This window comes from Cryptotermes secundus, unplaced genomic scaffold, assembly GCF_002891405.2.
Source record: "Cryptotermes secundus unplaced genomic scaffold, Csec_1.0 scaffold2939, whole genome shotgun sequence".
Taxonomy (NCBI): Eukaryota; Metazoa; Arthropoda; class Insecta; order Blattodea; family Kalotermitidae; genus Cryptotermes; species Cryptotermes secundus.
Genome location: NW_019726308.1, coordinates 33,625 through 50,477, shown reverse-complemented (window position 1 = coordinate 50,477; position 16,853 = coordinate 33,625). Strand labels below are relative to the sequence as shown.

Genomic DNA, 16,853 nt, shown 5'->3' with positions numbered 1-16,853 from the left:
TTTTTTTTTTGTATTCTCTCTGTTATGCTGCTTTGTATTCATTGTGGTAGGGAGTCCTTGTTGTTTTTTGTGTATTGTTTGAAAGTGTTGTTACTTTTTGTAATTACTTGTCTGTTGCCCTTTTTTATACTACTGCCACCGGGTTAAAACCCAACTGCAGTAAAATAATAATAATAATAATAATAATAATAATAATAATAATAATAATAATAAATATGAAAGACAAGAATAAATATTCATTTTATTTGTTTCATTTTGGTCCGTCACATTAACAGTTACAATTACAAAGGACAAGTCCGTCCAATGTGAGTATTTTAGTTTTCTCACTTGATGATTCACTAGCCTTACATGTTTCGATCCATCTGGATCATCTTCAGAGGCACCAAACACTTTTTAGAAACCACTATCACAACAGTTGTCATATCAAATACACAGTTCATTTCCTAGTACACAATGTTCCATCTATCACTCACAGCAGCCTTTCTATAACCAGAATGGCTGCTGTGAGTGATAGATGGAACACTGTGTACTAGGACATTACATGTGTATTTGATATGACAACTGTTGTGATAGTGGTTTCTAAAAAGTGTTTGGTGCCTCTGAAGATGATCCACATGGATCAAAACATGTAAGGCTAGTGAATCATCAAGTGAGAAAACTGAAATAGTCACATTGGACAGACTTGTCCTTTGTAATTATTCATTTTTACTTTCCAATGTTCGGGCCCAATTGCAGGCTTTTGTGGACCTTGCAATGAACATTCCAATTCCATAAGAGCACAGAATTTAAGTGCATCACTATTACCTTTCCAGGGGAAACCCTGCACCTCTCAGCTGCTTGTTATTGATCTAACGCCAACACCAGAACAAACAAATCCAGACTCAAACCTGAGTGTCTGTGTTACACCAAAAATTTAGAACTGTAAACACGCCAGCTTATTAGCAACCAAAACATCAACTTCTCTACCAAGAAATGAGAGGTAACCTCTAGTAACATTACAATCATACGAAGAAGGAAACTGAAAAGTTTTCATGTCAAGATGCTAACCAAATTACGAGGTTTCATCCACAGGGTATGTGATTAAGTTGTAAACAGAAACCCAAAAGAAAATCAATATTTCAGAGTTAAAAAATGTGCCTCTGGCAATCAGGCTTGATACAGAGATACCCTCACCAATTTACACCCAGGTCTAGACGTGTGAAGAACGAAAATGTGCATGGTGGACTAATTTGGAATACAGTAATTTACAATTGTGTGAAAAAATAATAGGTAAAGTTGTTCCTGTACTTTTAATTAAGCACCATGTCATTAAAACACATGGGAGACCGACATATGTTCCAGGCTTGACTTCTGACACTAGATGCTGATGACGGGTTTACTTCTTGACTGAGTTGCTTTATCAATCAAGAAGGAATCCTAACAATGCCCACTAGAAGGGTGCTGGATGCACCCCACAATTAACATGAATGCTGCAGAGCAGAGAAAACCTTTGCCCCTACCAACCAACCAACTGAGCTACCCCAGGTCCTTCACATAATAAGCATGCATATATATATATACATAGAGACACACACTATCTTTTTGAGCTTCCAACTTATGGCTCGTAATACAGTGTTTTATTTCTGGTACTCATTTCTGTGAGAGGCTGAGTCAACCCCAGGGCCATAGTGCAGCTGGAAGGACTGAGTCAATTGAAAAAATCCAATGACCTCATCGGGACTTGAACCTGCGACCTTCCAGCTTGTAGCATAGAGCCTAATTCTTTGAATACTGTTGGGGGTAAAGGACAGCCGGTGAGTAAGGCTGACAACCTTACCACCATCTATGAGCTGAGTGTCTAGAAAATGTGGCAACCCCAACATCTCACAACCCTATGGGCCTCCACAGCCTGTTACAGGGATACCTTTACTTGCTTTCAATACAGTGTTTTAAGTCTAACTATACACTGTCTCATAATGGCAAAGTCAGCTAAATGGTCTTAAAAAACTGGCACATGAACTGCAAAATGCTACACTGGCTGAGGGGTTGACACCCCTGAAATGTCACATCTGTGGCAAAATGACAGGCCTCTAAGTGTGACATTACCTTTACATGGGGGTTCTGTGGGAATGTTAGTCCAAACATAGCTGCATGCAGGGAGCTGTGGGTTGTTGTTAATGCAAATTGAACTGCCAGTCCATCACCATGAGGGACTTAAGGACTGCAAGATCTCTGCAACACAGGAATGGGCCAGCAAGAAATGTACTGTGACAAATACAAACAGCATAATTCCAAAATTAAAGCATCCTCATGCTGGAAGCTCCAAACAGAATGTGCTGTGAACTGAGGTGAGGAAGCTGAAGACAATTAAACTGTCATAACTACATGTGTATCCACCCTTCAATTAAATCTGCAATATCAAGCACTAGGTTTTCATATAATTCCATGCTTTACTTGAAGAAATGTTGGAAACAATGAGGTATTTTACGAACAATCATTAAATACATGCACATACAAAGCCACATAAATACACAGTTCTGCATTACACTTCAAATTCTATCTGAATAACAAGATTAACAAGTGTGTGGCTACAATATTACTGAATCAAGAGAAACAAGAATTCCTTTAACTAGAATACAAAACAAAAGTAGTTGCTCTCTGTAATTATATTAAGACTGGTGGAGCATTCGTAACTTAATATATAGCAAGAACCAGAGTTTTATCTTATACCCTCAAACTACCTTCAGTACACAAGATATTAATAACATATTTTTCTCCTCTCCACTATTTCCTGACCACCATGTCTTACACCCAATGAGTATCAGAGGATTTCCTCCCCACGGGGTAAAGTGGCTGGAAGGTGAAGATGACCACTCACCTTAATTTAATTTCTAGGTTAGGAATGTGAGGGGCCATACCTTCACTCCCTTAAACGTCCTAATGGCGTGGCACTTAATTAAATAAGAGATAGCTTTGCCTTTACCTTATCAAGGCCAGAGGAGTCAATAATATGCACCCACAACACAATGACCTCAACCACCTCCAAAAATAACTATCAGACACGTCATATCACTATCTCCACAAAGCCCAGGCATGTCCTGCAGTAATTATGAGTCGACGAAGGGGAACGAACCATGATGAGTAATTCCACTCGCTTAAGTAAGAGATTTCTTAGAAAACGTAATATTCCCGTATCTGACAAAGCTACTTCAAAGATGATCTCTGATTGCCTTCTCATTAGTTCAATTTGACTAGCAGTTCAATGAATTCACCTTGTAAGTACGGTCCTCTACCTTACCAAAATTAAGTTATAAGAAATACTACAAAATTGCTCGCTCACCTAGGCCTACGATAAGTCTACGCCATTCCTGGAAAACCACAAGCCTTTGCGATAGAACCCAAAATGGCGTCGGGACATATATTCGCTACAGTAGGAACAACAAAATTTGACCTATTTATATCAACTCTTTCCTGCGAAAAAGTCCTACATGTAAGTGAATAACAACCTTTGCGATTCTTGATAAGGGAAGACACTCTCTGAACACTCACTAATAAGTACAGGCAATGTGAAAAATAGTGTTGGACTTGGTATGGCCCTTTTCCCATTGAATATTTACACGAATTTATGTGATACAATACGAAGCGGCCGTCAGAAAATTAAAGGTGCTGACAGTTTGATAATACTAGAACGAAGTCAACAAGATTATTTACAAAGAATATCCAGGAATAAACCAATGCCTTGGAAAACAAGTCAAACACGTACAAATATAAGACACTGCACCAATGTTTTCGCGTTTTCTTTATATATTACCTTGTTCATTAACGTCAAACTAGAAAACTTTTGTGCCCTGCTACTGATTAAATAACGATCACCGAACTGCACACATTTTGCTATTAAGTGAAACTACCGAACTTGCCAATACCATGCCAACTGCCTACCAACCATTAACAACACACCATCCGATACGAAGGTCGGTTTACTTTTCGTGTCGGGTAGTTAGTTCAGGGAGCATACGAATCGTGCTTGAGGAAATACTTGGCTGTATGAGTAACAGTACGAAGAAATGGCTATTGTTCAAATTTGCATGCATCGGGAAACTAAGTTGCAACGGTTATAAGCAACAAATAACAATAATACTACTAATAATAAATACTCCAAGAAATGAAGACCAACCAAAGTATTCATACAGAACAGTCATATGCTTTTCTGGACCCAACCTGGCTTCAAAAAGTTTCTTTTTCCGATTAAAAGAATCACGCAAGATATCGTTACACACGTTTCTTAAGTTTTTAATTTCGCCTCTAACTACAGCACTGCATAAAGAGATCACATTTTATCCTCTTCTGTAAAAATATGGTGAGCCTTTGATGCAAAATGAACCTTTCCAGGGGACATGCCTTTGGGCTTATATTTGTAGTTGAGATCTCACATTGCCATACAGACTAAAGTAACGTTACACTTTTGTCATGACTAAAGACAGAAATACAGTCTAATGAAATAACTTTCTGATAAAACATACAATGTGCAACTGAGTACAAATTTTATTACCACTTGCATTATGCTTAATGCTCCAAATATTTTTTTCTACACAGCAGGCCAGCTGGATATGGTAGGTATATTATTCCCCTCACAACCAGTTTTCAGAAAATCTAATAGTACCAACAAAATATTTGCTTTGAGTGTAGAATATAAATGAAACTAACACCCAAGGTCCTCATGGTGGTGATGGATACAGTCTTGTGAGAAGACATGGCGGGCAGTGTGGTAGATTGTTCCAACATTTCACAGCAATCTGTCCCATTCATTTTCAGGACAGAGGAGTAAAGCATGGGGAAAAAGCTATGAATACTGGGAACTGAGAGAACTGGGACCCTGCGCACAGGGAATGCTGTAAATATTTTGCATTCCTTATGCCTGTTGGTTCAGTCTCCCTTTGTCTGTACCATTTTGAACCAATGCTTGGCTTACTTTTTACTGTGAAGATGGAATGTTGGAACGCTCTTCCAGAATTAATGGCATCGCATCCCACAGGATGGTAATCTTCAAAGAGTGCCTTATTCAACTTTTCCACCTTGTTTCTCCTAGCAATCATAGATATTGTTGTCCATTTTACCATATTTGCTGTGGTGGCCTCCATTTATTATTGCACAGATTCAAGTCGTCTAACGCATGGCTGTATTTCGTCACCACCCTTCAGTTTAGCACACATTGGCCATATTACCTGTAATATTCATATTATTTCAATGGCCACAAACGACTTGAATAAAAACTCAGTTCACTGCCATCTGTAAATATATATTTTCAGTGATTATTATTTTGTGTAACTTTCCTCATAACAATGTAAGTCTGGGCTTGAAGTTCTCTGCTCTGTCTCTTCAGTACATTTGCTGTTAACCCCATCTGAGTTACTGAGAATTTCAGCAGGCCCATCAGGTGTTGTAGATAAAGTAGTCTTACCTTGCAATTCTCATATGTAACCCACTCAGTAAGCCCCATACAAAACTGTACTTTTTCCAAACACTTGCAATACTCACACATGAGTTTAGGAAAGTACATAATCAAAAGATTCAATATCTGTACTCTTTAGTCATTATTGTTATGATGATTGAATAAAAAAGTATGACGTGGTTAGGATGTGTAGTATGGATGGGCAAAACAAGAAATGAAAACAGAAGTCTGATTGTAAGCCTCTAGGAATGAAACAGTTTTGGAGACCCACAGATAAATAGGAGGATAACAGTGAAATAGACCTTAGAGGGATAGGGTATGAAGGTGTGACTATTCTAACTATTATAGTCTTCTGACTGACTGCTAACTTGCTACTTGCCCTCACCAGCATAGTGCTTCTTGGTTCCGAGGCCCATGGGATTCACGATCTTATTTTGCTGTCTGACTGCCCTGAGACCATTCTGTGTGGTCTTCTGAGTTTCTGACAGGTAGTTAACAGAACAGACTAGTTCAATTTCAGGGTAAAGTAGAACATTGGTAACCATATACTGTACTACATAGTGGCCTAACCCAGCAGACTACACTTAATTTTCACCATCATGAAAACCTCAAATCTTAGGGAATTCTGTAACCAGGAGAGTAACCGAAAATTCAGCATGGAGGATCCTGTAGCAGTTTGTGGCCTCTCTATAGGTACTCCGAGAAAGGGGCTACACCAAGCTGACAATGCAGATTGGTCATGGGACCATCGTGCCTCCATCTGGTTTGATCTGCGATGTGCAAGTGGAGTACTTCCGGTTCAAGGACTCAGTCACTGAGGATATCCAGCGTGCAGACTTGATCATCAGTCATGCTGGTGCTGGCAGCTGCCTGGAGGTTCTGAGTGCCAGGAAACCACTGCTGGTTGTAATCAATGAGGAACTCATGAACAATCACCAGTTGGAGCTGGCGCAGCAGCTGCATGAAGACAGACACGTCCACTACACAACATGCACAAATCTGGAACACACCCTACAACATATGGACTTGCAAACTCTCGAACCACTTCCTACAGTAGACTCCCACAAATTCACCAATTTCTTGGACAGCATCTTTGGCTTTCAAAGTCAGGAGTGCCATACCAGTATTACATCTTTCATGCCTACACAGATGTGATTTATTGTTGATGACTACTTCTTATCAGTGCTACTGACAAAAGGAACACTGGGGTTTGATGCTTTTACATCCTTATATCTGATATGAAGTTCTATATCCCAGAACATCTTAAAATTTAACTCAGTTCAAAAAAATATATCGCCATGTGTTCATTTGATCCTGAAACAAATATTGTATAAGTTGTTTTGTATTCTTATGAATCCCTCACCTTGACAGAAGAAACATAAATGTCATATGTTTGAAAACAAAAATGTATGGACCTAAGAGGGGTTAATTAAGTGGGCAATGCAGATACTATGTAATAAGGGACAGGAGAAATTTGACCCACAGGCCCTAATAAATTCTTTAAAGAAATACACTTTCTGAAGCCTCTGGAATCAAACCCCACACCATGTGGAAGTCGTGTCAACATACCTCCATCCAGTTAGGAATATGTCCCCTTTCAATACATTCCTCCAATACACATGAATCACAAGAAATTATAATGAGATTGATGTTGCTTTAGTGAAGTCAAGTCAGGGAAAGAATGAGCACATTCTTCTCACCCATCTGTCTCACCTACCCCTCTATGCCTTCCCCCACTTTAAAAAAAGGAATGTCACTTCTGTGTTATTGGTGTTGACAGAGGAGGGGTGCTGTATAGGTGTCGTGGGAGAGGAAGTGGCTGGCCTGATCCCACTGTCCATATTCTTTCTTTCCTTGGCTTGATGTCATTCTTGCAACAGAGTAAGATTACAACAATTTCACTGTACAGATTGTGCACAGATCACAAAACAAGTGAGAACCATGCACTTGAAGAGGTGTGGTGTAAGAATATAAGAAGAGAATTTATTAAATAAATTAATATATGGTAGCATGTAGATTGAGAAAACTAAGTATATGTTACTGTCTCGTCACCAAGATGCAGGGCAAAATCATGACATAAAGATAGGAAACAGATGTTTTGAAAATGTGGCACAGTTCAGATATCTAGGAAAAATGATAACAGATCNCATTAAGGGAGGAACATAGACTGAGGGTGTTTGAGAACAGGGTGTTGAGGAGAATATTTGGACCGAAGAGAGATGAAGTGACAGGAGGTTGGAGAAAACTGCATAATGAGGAGCTTCAAAACTTGTATTCTTCTCCAAGTATAATTAGAATGATCAAGTCAAGAAAATGAGGTGGGCAGGTCCTGTAGCATGAATGGGGGAGACGAGGAATGCGTATAGGATATTGGTGGGAAAGCTAGAAGGAAAGAGACCACTGGGAAGACCAAGGCGTAGGTTGGTAGACAATATTAAAATGTATCTTAGAGAGATAGGATGGGATGCTATGGATTGGATAGATCTGGCTCAGGATAGGGACCAGTGGAGGGCTCTTGTGAACACGGTAATGAACCTTCGGGTTCCATAAAATGCTGGGAAATTCTTGAGTAGCTGCAGAATTGGCGGCTCCTCCAGAAGGGCTCAGCTCCATGAGTAAGTAAGTAGCATGTAGATTTGCTGCTAAGCGGTGACTATGTAAACAGCGGCCATCATTAGATAATGCCTTTAACATACCCACACAAAGCCACAGAAGACGCGTATTTTGTGCAGTCCATGCCTAAAGGTTATAAGTGGGACAGAGTTTAGAGCTTGGGGAAGTTACGGGATATTCGCCAGACTGAAAGAATGTCAGCAGATGACAGTGTTAACATCCTTTAGACACAGAAGACTTTACATGGGCTGCAGTTACAGTGATTTACAGAGTGGGTGTACCAGTGAGGCTGTTATAGTTACTTCTAGTTCACCAATCCAAACCCTGTCTATAGTCACTCATACACGTGATAATATGAAGCTGTTTCATCACAGCTAATTTGGTGTGTGAACCATCTCAGACTTTCCATCTTGTAAGTCCTGGAAACAGACCACAAGGTAACTCCTCAGGCACACAAATTATTCATGATCCCGAGCTGATGCTGAAGCCTCCACGGCACAACACAGTATCTGCCGGAGCTACCAACATGTCTCCCTTAAAGGACTTGCTCTTTGATGTTATGTTCACATCTGGTTTGCTGAACTGCAGACCAACACGATCCAGTTCCTTGTTTTTCTGCAGCACTGTCTGGTACAGTATGTAATTTGCATCACCCAGATCCTTCTTGTGCACCCTCCCCATGTCTTTCCTTCTGCTGTCGTGCTTTGTGTTGGCTGCATTCTCCTCCTGAGTGCTGCTCCTTTGGTTTGTCTCACTGTCTGCAAGATCCAGGCAGTCCTGCAAACACCAATTCAAAATCACACTATGAAGATATTCATCCTTAACCTTGGCATTACCACAACAGGACTGACTATTAGGTTATTCAGCTCAACAGGTCAACAGGTCAACAGGTCATGTAGTGTGAATGTTGAGTTGTGGCCTAATTCATGTACAAGGAGGGACTGAGAAGACAACCAGAATAGTTGGTCCCTTTCCCCAGCTATACAAAACAAGAGTCCTCCCTAAGCAATGGGTCCCAAGCAGCTACTTCCATTAGTTTTGTTCCCACTTGACTTTTGAGCCCATCTTAAGCCAGTTCAATCTTAATATTATTTTTTTTTTTTGCATCTTTCATGTGGCTGCAGACTACTGATGTCTGATTAAGAGTCCTGAGGTGTCAAGAGTACTCTCAGATGAGACAACAGCATTGCCATCTGCTGATACAACCTGCAATTAAATCACATTATTTGATGGTTGGTTGCCTAAACCCTGAAGATGGAGGCAGTACATTCCACCAAAAGTTTGTAAAATTCTACCACACTACACAGCTCTGGTCTCATTCTTCAGAGGTGAGCTGTTGGCCTCTCAAGAACCACATATCAATGCCATGCATCACCAGACACTGTAACAAAATCAACACACGACTGCAACACACGAAATAGTATGACACAACATTGTACCACAGCATCCTCATTTATTCCTTGTTAGTTATTATCCGTCTTACATGCAACTTGCTTTTCAAGACTTTAAAGTCTCTTCTACATCACTGGTGAATGCATACCACATGTTTACTAACACTGGTCATCTTCAGGTGTCTCTAAAATTGCAGACGAAACTGCAATGCCTCCATCCGTAAGTTCAATTTTTGGGGTGCAACACACCAGCTATCAAGAAAATTGTATTTAAGAATGGGTCATGTCAATAAACTTAAACATAACAATAGTTTCAACTGTTTATAGAAATGTTATGACTCAAAGACATTTTATATCTCCTTCTCAGACAAACAAATTATAAAGTTTCCTTGATATCTGGTGAAGATGGTCATTTATGACTCAAACACGTCTGAGTTTTAATACTACTTAATCAGCATAAGAAAATACATTAGACATACTCAGATGGTAACCTAACACGAAACATGTATCAGTAAACTGAACCCTATCAAACAATTTACCTAATCTTTGTAGGAGGTGGTATGGGTATGCAGCATGTAGCCAATCATGCAATACAGGTTGGCACTTGTTATGAATGCTGCAGCTCACTATTATGATTCAAAATGGGAAATCACAAGAAATCCTTCAGAACCCTTACATAAGCTGTGTGGGAGGTCTTAATGAATCCAGTGGAAAAAACATTGCACAGAGCTTGGGGTAATGGTCAGTAACCTTAAGGTACTTCGAATAAACACTACATGGAATTCTGAACATGACATATAACAAACTTCTGGCTTCTTCATGAAACAAAATAAGCATCTGAAGTTTGAAGCTGTGTCAAAAATACAGTTTCTCCTCTCATACCCCGACAGAAGCGGAGTCCTCCACGTGCATCTCCGCAGGTTGCACTGGCCAGTCCTTGAACATGGCAGCTGACTTGCCGACTATCTGCAAGTCTGTCTGGATGCACTTGTCACATGCTGCAGGACTGTTGTATGACTTCCTGATGTGAAATGCTAAGTGTCCCTCATGGTCTGTGTCAGGGTTCTGAACATCTGCATCCACGAGGTCACTGAAGCTGAAACAGAAAGAGCTGACAATGTTACAGGCTCTCAGATGTACCAACACTACAGGCACATCACTCAACTGTGTTACAAATATTACAGGCACATCACTCACTCAACTGTGTTGCCAATATTACAGGCACATCACTCAGCTGTTGCCAATATTACAGGCAAATCACTCAACTGTGTTGCCAATATTACAGGCACATCACTCAGCTGTTGCCAATATTACAGGCACATCACTCAACTGTGTTGCCAGTATTACAGGCACTTCACTCAATTGTGTTGCCAGTATTACAGGCACTTCACTCAATTGTGTCACAAAAATTATAAGCACATTGCTCGACTGAGACACCAACACCACCGGCACATCACTGACTGCGACATTAACACCACAGGCACATCACTCAACAGTAGCATCACATTACAGGTGCACTGCTCAACTGTGGCAGTGATATCACCCAACTGGAACATGAACATTACAGAAGACATGCTGGAGTATGGGAATCCAGAAACATCAAGACCTCCAGAAGGATTGATTCATTTTATAAGTGGGAAGCACCACTCTCGACCATGCCAACATCACACTTTAAAAGAGAGAGCTTCTAGTCCCCATTGGATATGATCTTGAGTTACATGGGCTGAACAGGTGCAATATTGTGCAACAGTTATCTGAGTCTTATAATGGTGATATGTTTGCAGAATGCAACTGTTCAAAATCTCCATTTGTGGGAAATAATGGAAGACCCAATATTGATTCCCACCCTGAATTTGGAATGGTTGTTAATCATAAATAGTCAACCACTTCTGTGTAAATAATTCTTTTATTTAAAAATATGACAATTCAACAAAATTGTGTGGTTTATGTATGTCAGTTTATAGCCACGGTGAAATTAATAATACTGGCAAATCTGAAGCAAAAAAGCAATAATGAGGATTTGTATGCACTTGCAACTACTTTATTGCCTTGAGATGCTGTACTGCTTTTGTTTATTTGATGAAATCAGTGTGATGGTAAGTAAGTAAAGGTATCCCTGTAACAGGCCGTGGAGGCCCATACGGTTGTGAGATGTTGAGGTTATTATTGAGGTTAAAGTTACTGATGATGGCATGACACATCAAGACTTTGTAGTTTATTCTATCCATCATGCAACTTGTGTAGAAAAACTATGTCTTGAATTTCGTTTGCTTCATCACATAAACCACAGATTGTGAACCATGGTTTTAGAGAGCAGATCTATCAAGGGAACCAACAGAGTAGGTTCCTGTTCACCTGGTGACCAATTGGAGCAAATTTTCAAAATTGAGTGATTTTCAAAGTCTGAAATGATGAGACTAGATGAGTCTCAATGAATCGTCTGACACTGTATACTGTCTGGATTTTTAGGTTATATAATTTTAAAAATAAACAAGGTCAACCATCAATGCTTGCTGTAGACAGAACACTGAGAAGTGAATGGGAAATGTTATTGGAAACGTGTGTGAAATTCTTACCAATCTGAATCAAATGATTGTGGTGGATCACAACATACTTGTATGTGAACCAATGTAATTACAATGGAATCCCCGCATAATTTTTCTGTGTGTAAGATTTCCTCCTGCTTCATGTACAGTTTCTGAAGTCTTAATCCACTGTTCCCATTTAAGATTTGCATCAGTTGCTGTTAAGAACTCTTCTCCTCCAGAGACGTACCCTGCATTGCGGAGTTTCAGTATGAAGTTCTGGAAGTCACTGAAACACTGCTGTATCAGAGCCACAGTTTGCTTCTCCACCAGCACACGGTTATGGCCCAGGAAATCTTCCAGGTGATGCCGTAGAATCATGTTCTTTTCTTCCAGTTGTCTGCACTTGGCAGTCTCCATGTTCAGCTGCTCCGACATCCACAGCAACTGCCTCCTGCAACATGGTGCACTCACACGGTAACATGACACACAAGTAAGCCTGACATCTCTAGTAAGGCTTCTAACGTTTGTGTGGAGGAAGTGAGGAAAACCATAAATCTGAGAGCTTACTTGGCCTTCGTAAGTTCCAAGCAGGGCGGTGTGGGCGGCAGTGCTTGCATGTGGTATGGAGGTTCTGGCTCCAAGTGCTGCACCATTCGGGGAACCCCAGGACTGTTTTCAGCACACTCCCTGTAACAGTAGGCTACCAATGACACACCTACATGCACAGGATCCATATATCCATCATTAACCATGCTGACTCTTACCTGCGCTTGTCCAGCCTCACAGACACCCGCCACGGCACACCCTTGGTGAGGACAGATACCTTTCTCCTGCAACACAGCAGAGTGGGGCTGTGTCTCAGTGCTCAGACAGCAACAGTCTGCTCAACCCAGCTGGCCTCAGTATGACTACCCATCTAAGTGGAAAAGCTAATAGTTGTACAACCAGTCAAGAAACTTGATACAGAATTACTAGGTTCTTGGATGATGAATGTTCATTACTGTCTTTTATAAAACCCCACACTAACTCCCATCACAAGCCAAATGAATCCAGTCCTCACTGTCTATTCTTATTTCCTTAAGATACACTTTCATGTGATATGGCCATCTAAACCTAGGTCTTCTTAAAATTTTGTGTTCATCTGTCATCTGTCCCATGTATGCTACATGTCCTGCTCATCTTATCCTCTTTCAGTTGATCATCATAATAGCAGATGGTGAAAAAAAGTAATTATGGAGCTACTCTTTACGTACTTTTCTCCAGCCCCCAGCACCCCCAACCTGGGCCAGTCTCAAGGCAGTACATTAGAGGTCTTTCTGGTCTGGCAGGAGTAACTCTTATGGTACAATGGAGAGCAGCTATGTAATGTGTTGTGCTAGAGACACAAAAACCTACAGACCTCTTAGAGGGCTCTGTTGCCAACAAGTCCAACTTGAGAGATGATGTATTTTTGAGCAGTGGTTGCAATTTGGGGTGAATACACAACTTCGGCCTGAGGGGCTGTCGTGGCAACTGGTGGCAGCTGACAGCAATCCAGTGGTACTGGAACATACAAGTAATACTGTTCTCCTACAATGCAGCCAAAGGGCTCTTTTTTTTTTATTGCTAGTGGGGTGGGACTAAGTCCCTTGTACTGCGGCCACTTCTGGCCTACTGTACCGTCCTCAGATGATAGGTGAGGGTGATTGTGGAGCAATTGGTGAAATGAAGATTGGCAGGGGAAACTAAAGTACTTGGAGAAAACCTGCCCCAGCGCCACTTTGTCCACCACAAACCCCACTTGACCAGACCCGGGATTGAACCCCGGCTCCTAAGGTGGGAAGCCAGCAACTAACTGCTTGAGCTATGGCGTGGCCTAGGGGCTCCCAGTTACTACATGATACACACATCAGTTCATCTTGTGTGGTAAGGAGTTAGACACATATAAAATATAATTACAGCTGCACATCGTGATTTTTATTTGTGCCATATATAGAACATATCGTACTAGTAAAGTAAAACCCTTGCTAATCTGGTTACAGTTAATCCCCAGACGTTGGATAATCTGGATTTAAATATGAAAAATGATTTTGTGTTTGCATCCTGTTGTGTGTAATGATTTGTGATACTCTAGCCTTCAACACAACAAATATTTCAAAAATAAAATAACCACAGTCTCCTTTTACCGGTTCTCACGGTCTCTTAGCTTGCAGATTTCTTATATTTTTTCTTCTACCCTGAAGATGGAGGCGATACGTTCCTCCGAAACATCGGTTAACACCACATATACACGGTGCCAAATCCCAGAAGACTGCTTTCTTCTTAATATAACCTAATTGTTTATGTTAGTTTTATTTAATAACTGCTCCATGTTTCAGTCCATATTTTGGTCCATCCTGAGGCAGTTTCATTAAATACTTCTCATGTTACTGAAATATCCTAATATGGATTCATATTAGTGTTAATTATTATAATCATCAGAATACATGTAATTATTACCAAAACTGTAAAGAGATTTTTAAATTTTTAAAAATTCTCTCATTACAATGTAAAATTGTGTGTTGTTTGTCGCATATTGTAGGTGGTGTTTATCTTCTGGGGTTGTAAATGTAAAGGTGAAAATGTAAAGCTATCCCTGTAACAGGGCGTGAAGACTCATAGGGTTGTGAGACATCAAGGCTCCCACATTTTCTCTAGACAATCGGCTCACAGATGGCGATAAGGTTGTCAGCCTTATGCACCAGCTGCCCTTTACGCCCCCCACCCGGAAGATTCCTGTTAAAGGCTGAGTCGACCCCAGGGCCATAGTGCAGCTATAAGGATTAGGACAACTGGAAAAAATCCACCTCATTTGGACTGGAACTTGTGATCTTCCAGCTTGTAGCATAGCACCTCAACCAACAATGCTACTGTCTGCCCATCTTCTGGGGTTAGCTGTTTTTATTTGAAAGTAAAATAGCACCTGTATTAGTATATAAATTTTAGGATTATGTGTATTTTATATCTTGTGTTGTAGGTAAATTACTTACGTGTTTCTGGCACTGAGAATGAAACGGCAGATCAGCTGGCAAGAACAGGATCTGAACAACTGTTCATAGGACCTGAACCAGCTTGAGGCATCTCCATTTGAGTTGCCAAGAAAGCGATCAGGGACTGGACTAACAGAAATCACAAGAAACACTGGGATTCCATAACTGGACTCAAACAGGCAAAAGGATTTATAGCAGGACCTCTGCCAAAAGAACGAAGGACCTTTTAAATTAAACAGAGACAAACTCAGATGGGTGGTAGGATTACTTACTGGACACTGCCACCTGAAAGGGCACCTTTTCAAACTGGGACTAACAGACGACCCAACTTGTGAAAGGTGCTTGCAAGAAGATGAATCAGCCACACACATCTTATGTGATTGTGAGGCTATAGCTTACCTAAGATATCGCCACCTGACTCAGTTCTTCATGGGACCAAGTGACTTTTATGATGCCCCCATAAATAAAGCCCTACATTTCATTCGAAGTGTAGGATTAATAAAGGGTTAATCCAAGGGGTAAGCACAATAGATTATTGAAGGTCACAATGTGAGGGCCGGTTTTATGGCTCACCCCTCACACTCATACTCATACGTGTTTCTGGCACTACTCATATCTACTGTTGATATTAAGTTTTTTATATGTGTTTCTTCTTGCCTTCTTCATTGTGACATCATGAATTAATATTTCTGTGAATGAACATGAGTGAATTATTAGTTATCATATTAGGCTGAATTCTGATTATACCTCATTAAATGTTATAATCTTTTATTTTTATTGCTAGTGGGGTGGGACTAAGTCCCTTGTACTGCGACCACTTCTGGCCTATTATACCAGCCCCAGATGATAAGTGAGGGTGATTGTGGAGCAATTGGTGGAATGAAGACTGGCAGGGGAACCCGAAGTACTCAGTGAAAACCTGCCCTGGCTCCACTTTGTCCACCACAAATCCCACTTGACCAGACGCGGGATCAAACCTGGGCCACTGTGGTGGGAAGCCAGTGACTAACCGCTTGAGCTATGGCGCNGGGGGGGTGGGGTGAGGTGGGGTGGGGGTCTGATGTGGGAGACAGTTTTCTAAATGTATATTATGCACCAAGACATGTAGCAGTTATTACATAAAACCAATGTAAATAATTAGATTGTTTTATTTTTTAAATATGTTGTGTTGACAGCCAGAGTACCACAGAAGAATTAAAAATGCTGTTCAGAGTTGAGTACATACTTTAAAAGACATGTGTCACTTAGGAAGGCAAATGAGTCACTTCATCTGTTCAGATAAAACTTGACAGTTTTTTGAAACCTAAATGATAAGAAACTTTAACAGCGTCTGAGGCAAAACATGACTGCTGGTTCCCTGGACAGGAATAGAACTTGAACCCAGACTACAGGAAAGCCAACCACTTTCTGTCCCTGTCACTGTACCTTCTGTGAGGCACCATGGTTATTCATGTACAGGCGCCTCATTATCTGAGTCAACAGCTCCGAGTTGATGTTCTTGTTAGCACGCAGGTCCATGACGGCTAGGCTCACATTTAACTGGAGCATTTCCAGTGCTGCTTTGCCACCAGTGTTGCCAACACCACAGTTTTGTAGATCCAGAGCTGCCAACATAAGCATTCACATACACTGTGACATATGAGTATGAGTAGGAGGGGCGAGCAATAAAAACCAGCCCTCGCACTGTGACCTACAATGATCTATTGTGCTTCCCCCTTGGATTAACCATTTATTAGTCTACACTTCGAATGAAATGTAGGGCTTTATTTATGGGGGCATCATAAAAGTCACTTGGTCCCATGAAGAACTGAGTCAGGTGGCGATATCTTAGGTAAGCTATAGCCTCACAATCACATAAGATGTGTGTGGCTGATTCATCTTCTTG

General features: G+C 40.7%; 3 protein-coding genes across 13 annotated transcripts in view; 1 reads left to right on the top strand and 2 right to left on the bottom strand.

Moving 5' to 3' along the window:
* The window catches only part of LOC111864202 (E3 ubiquitin-protein ligase Arkadia), a 25,002-nt gene extending 21,028 nt beyond the window's left edge, over positions 1–3,974 (bottom strand). For 2 of the 6 annotated variants that reach the window (XM_023851275.2, XM_023851280.2), the window contains exon 1: positions 3,320–3,395. The gene's annotated coding sequence lies outside the window, so the exon portion shown is untranslated. Of the gene's footprint in view, positions 1–2,085; positions 2,212–2,962; positions 3,290–3,319; positions 3,405–3,790 lie in introns of those variants that run through there. The other 4 variants (XM_023851278.2, XM_023851277.2, XM_023851276.2 and 1 more) reach the window with 4 other exon arrangements.
* LOC111864203 (UDP-N-acetylglucosamine transferase subunit ALG13 homolog) lies at positions 3,344–6,941 on the top strand. The gene is made up of 2 exons (XM_023851281.2): positions 3,344–3,469; positions 6,122–6,941. Exons 1-2 carry the CDS (start codon positions 3,383–3,385, stop codon positions 6,581–6,583), a joined length of 549 nt encoding a protein of 182 aa, XP_023707049.1. The 5' UTR covers positions 3,344–3,382; the 3' UTR covers positions 6,584–6,941.
* A 1,305-nt stretch (positions 6,942–8,246) lies between these two features.
* Positions 8,247–16,853, bottom strand: part of LOC111864207 (centrosomal protein of 78 kDa) — a 17,805-nt gene continuing 9,198 nt past the window's right edge. For all 6 annotated transcript variants that reach the window (XM_033751346.1, XM_023851284.2, XM_023851285.2 and 3 more), the window contains exons 5-11: positions 16,394–16,572; positions 13,360–13,502; positions 12,725–12,790; positions 12,528–12,647; positions 12,208–12,411; positions 10,315–10,528; positions 8,247–8,818 (exon numbers count right to left, since the gene is read on the bottom strand). In XM_033751346.1, the coding sequence (XP_033607237.1) occupies positions 8,504–8,818; positions 10,315–10,528; positions 12,208–12,411; positions 12,528–12,647; positions 12,725–12,790; positions 13,360–13,502; positions 16,394–16,572 (1,241 nt within the window). In that variant the 3' untranslated portion in view covers positions 8,247–8,503. The remainder of the gene's footprint in view (positions 8,819–10,314; positions 10,529–12,207; positions 12,412–12,527; positions 12,648–12,724; positions 12,791–13,359; positions 13,503–16,393; positions 16,573–16,853) is intronic.

What these genes read in the sequence shown, in the direction of transcription:
- LOC111864203 (XM_023851281.2), top strand. Translation starts at nt 3,383, where the DNA reads ATGGCGTCGGGACATATATTCGCTACAGTAGGAACAACAAAATTTGAC. An exon ending in CCTGCGAAAAAGTCCTACAT is followed by an intron (nt 3,470 to 6,121) that starts GTAAGTGAATAA and finishes GCCTCTCTATAG; the next exon opens with GTACTCCGAGAAAGGGGCTA.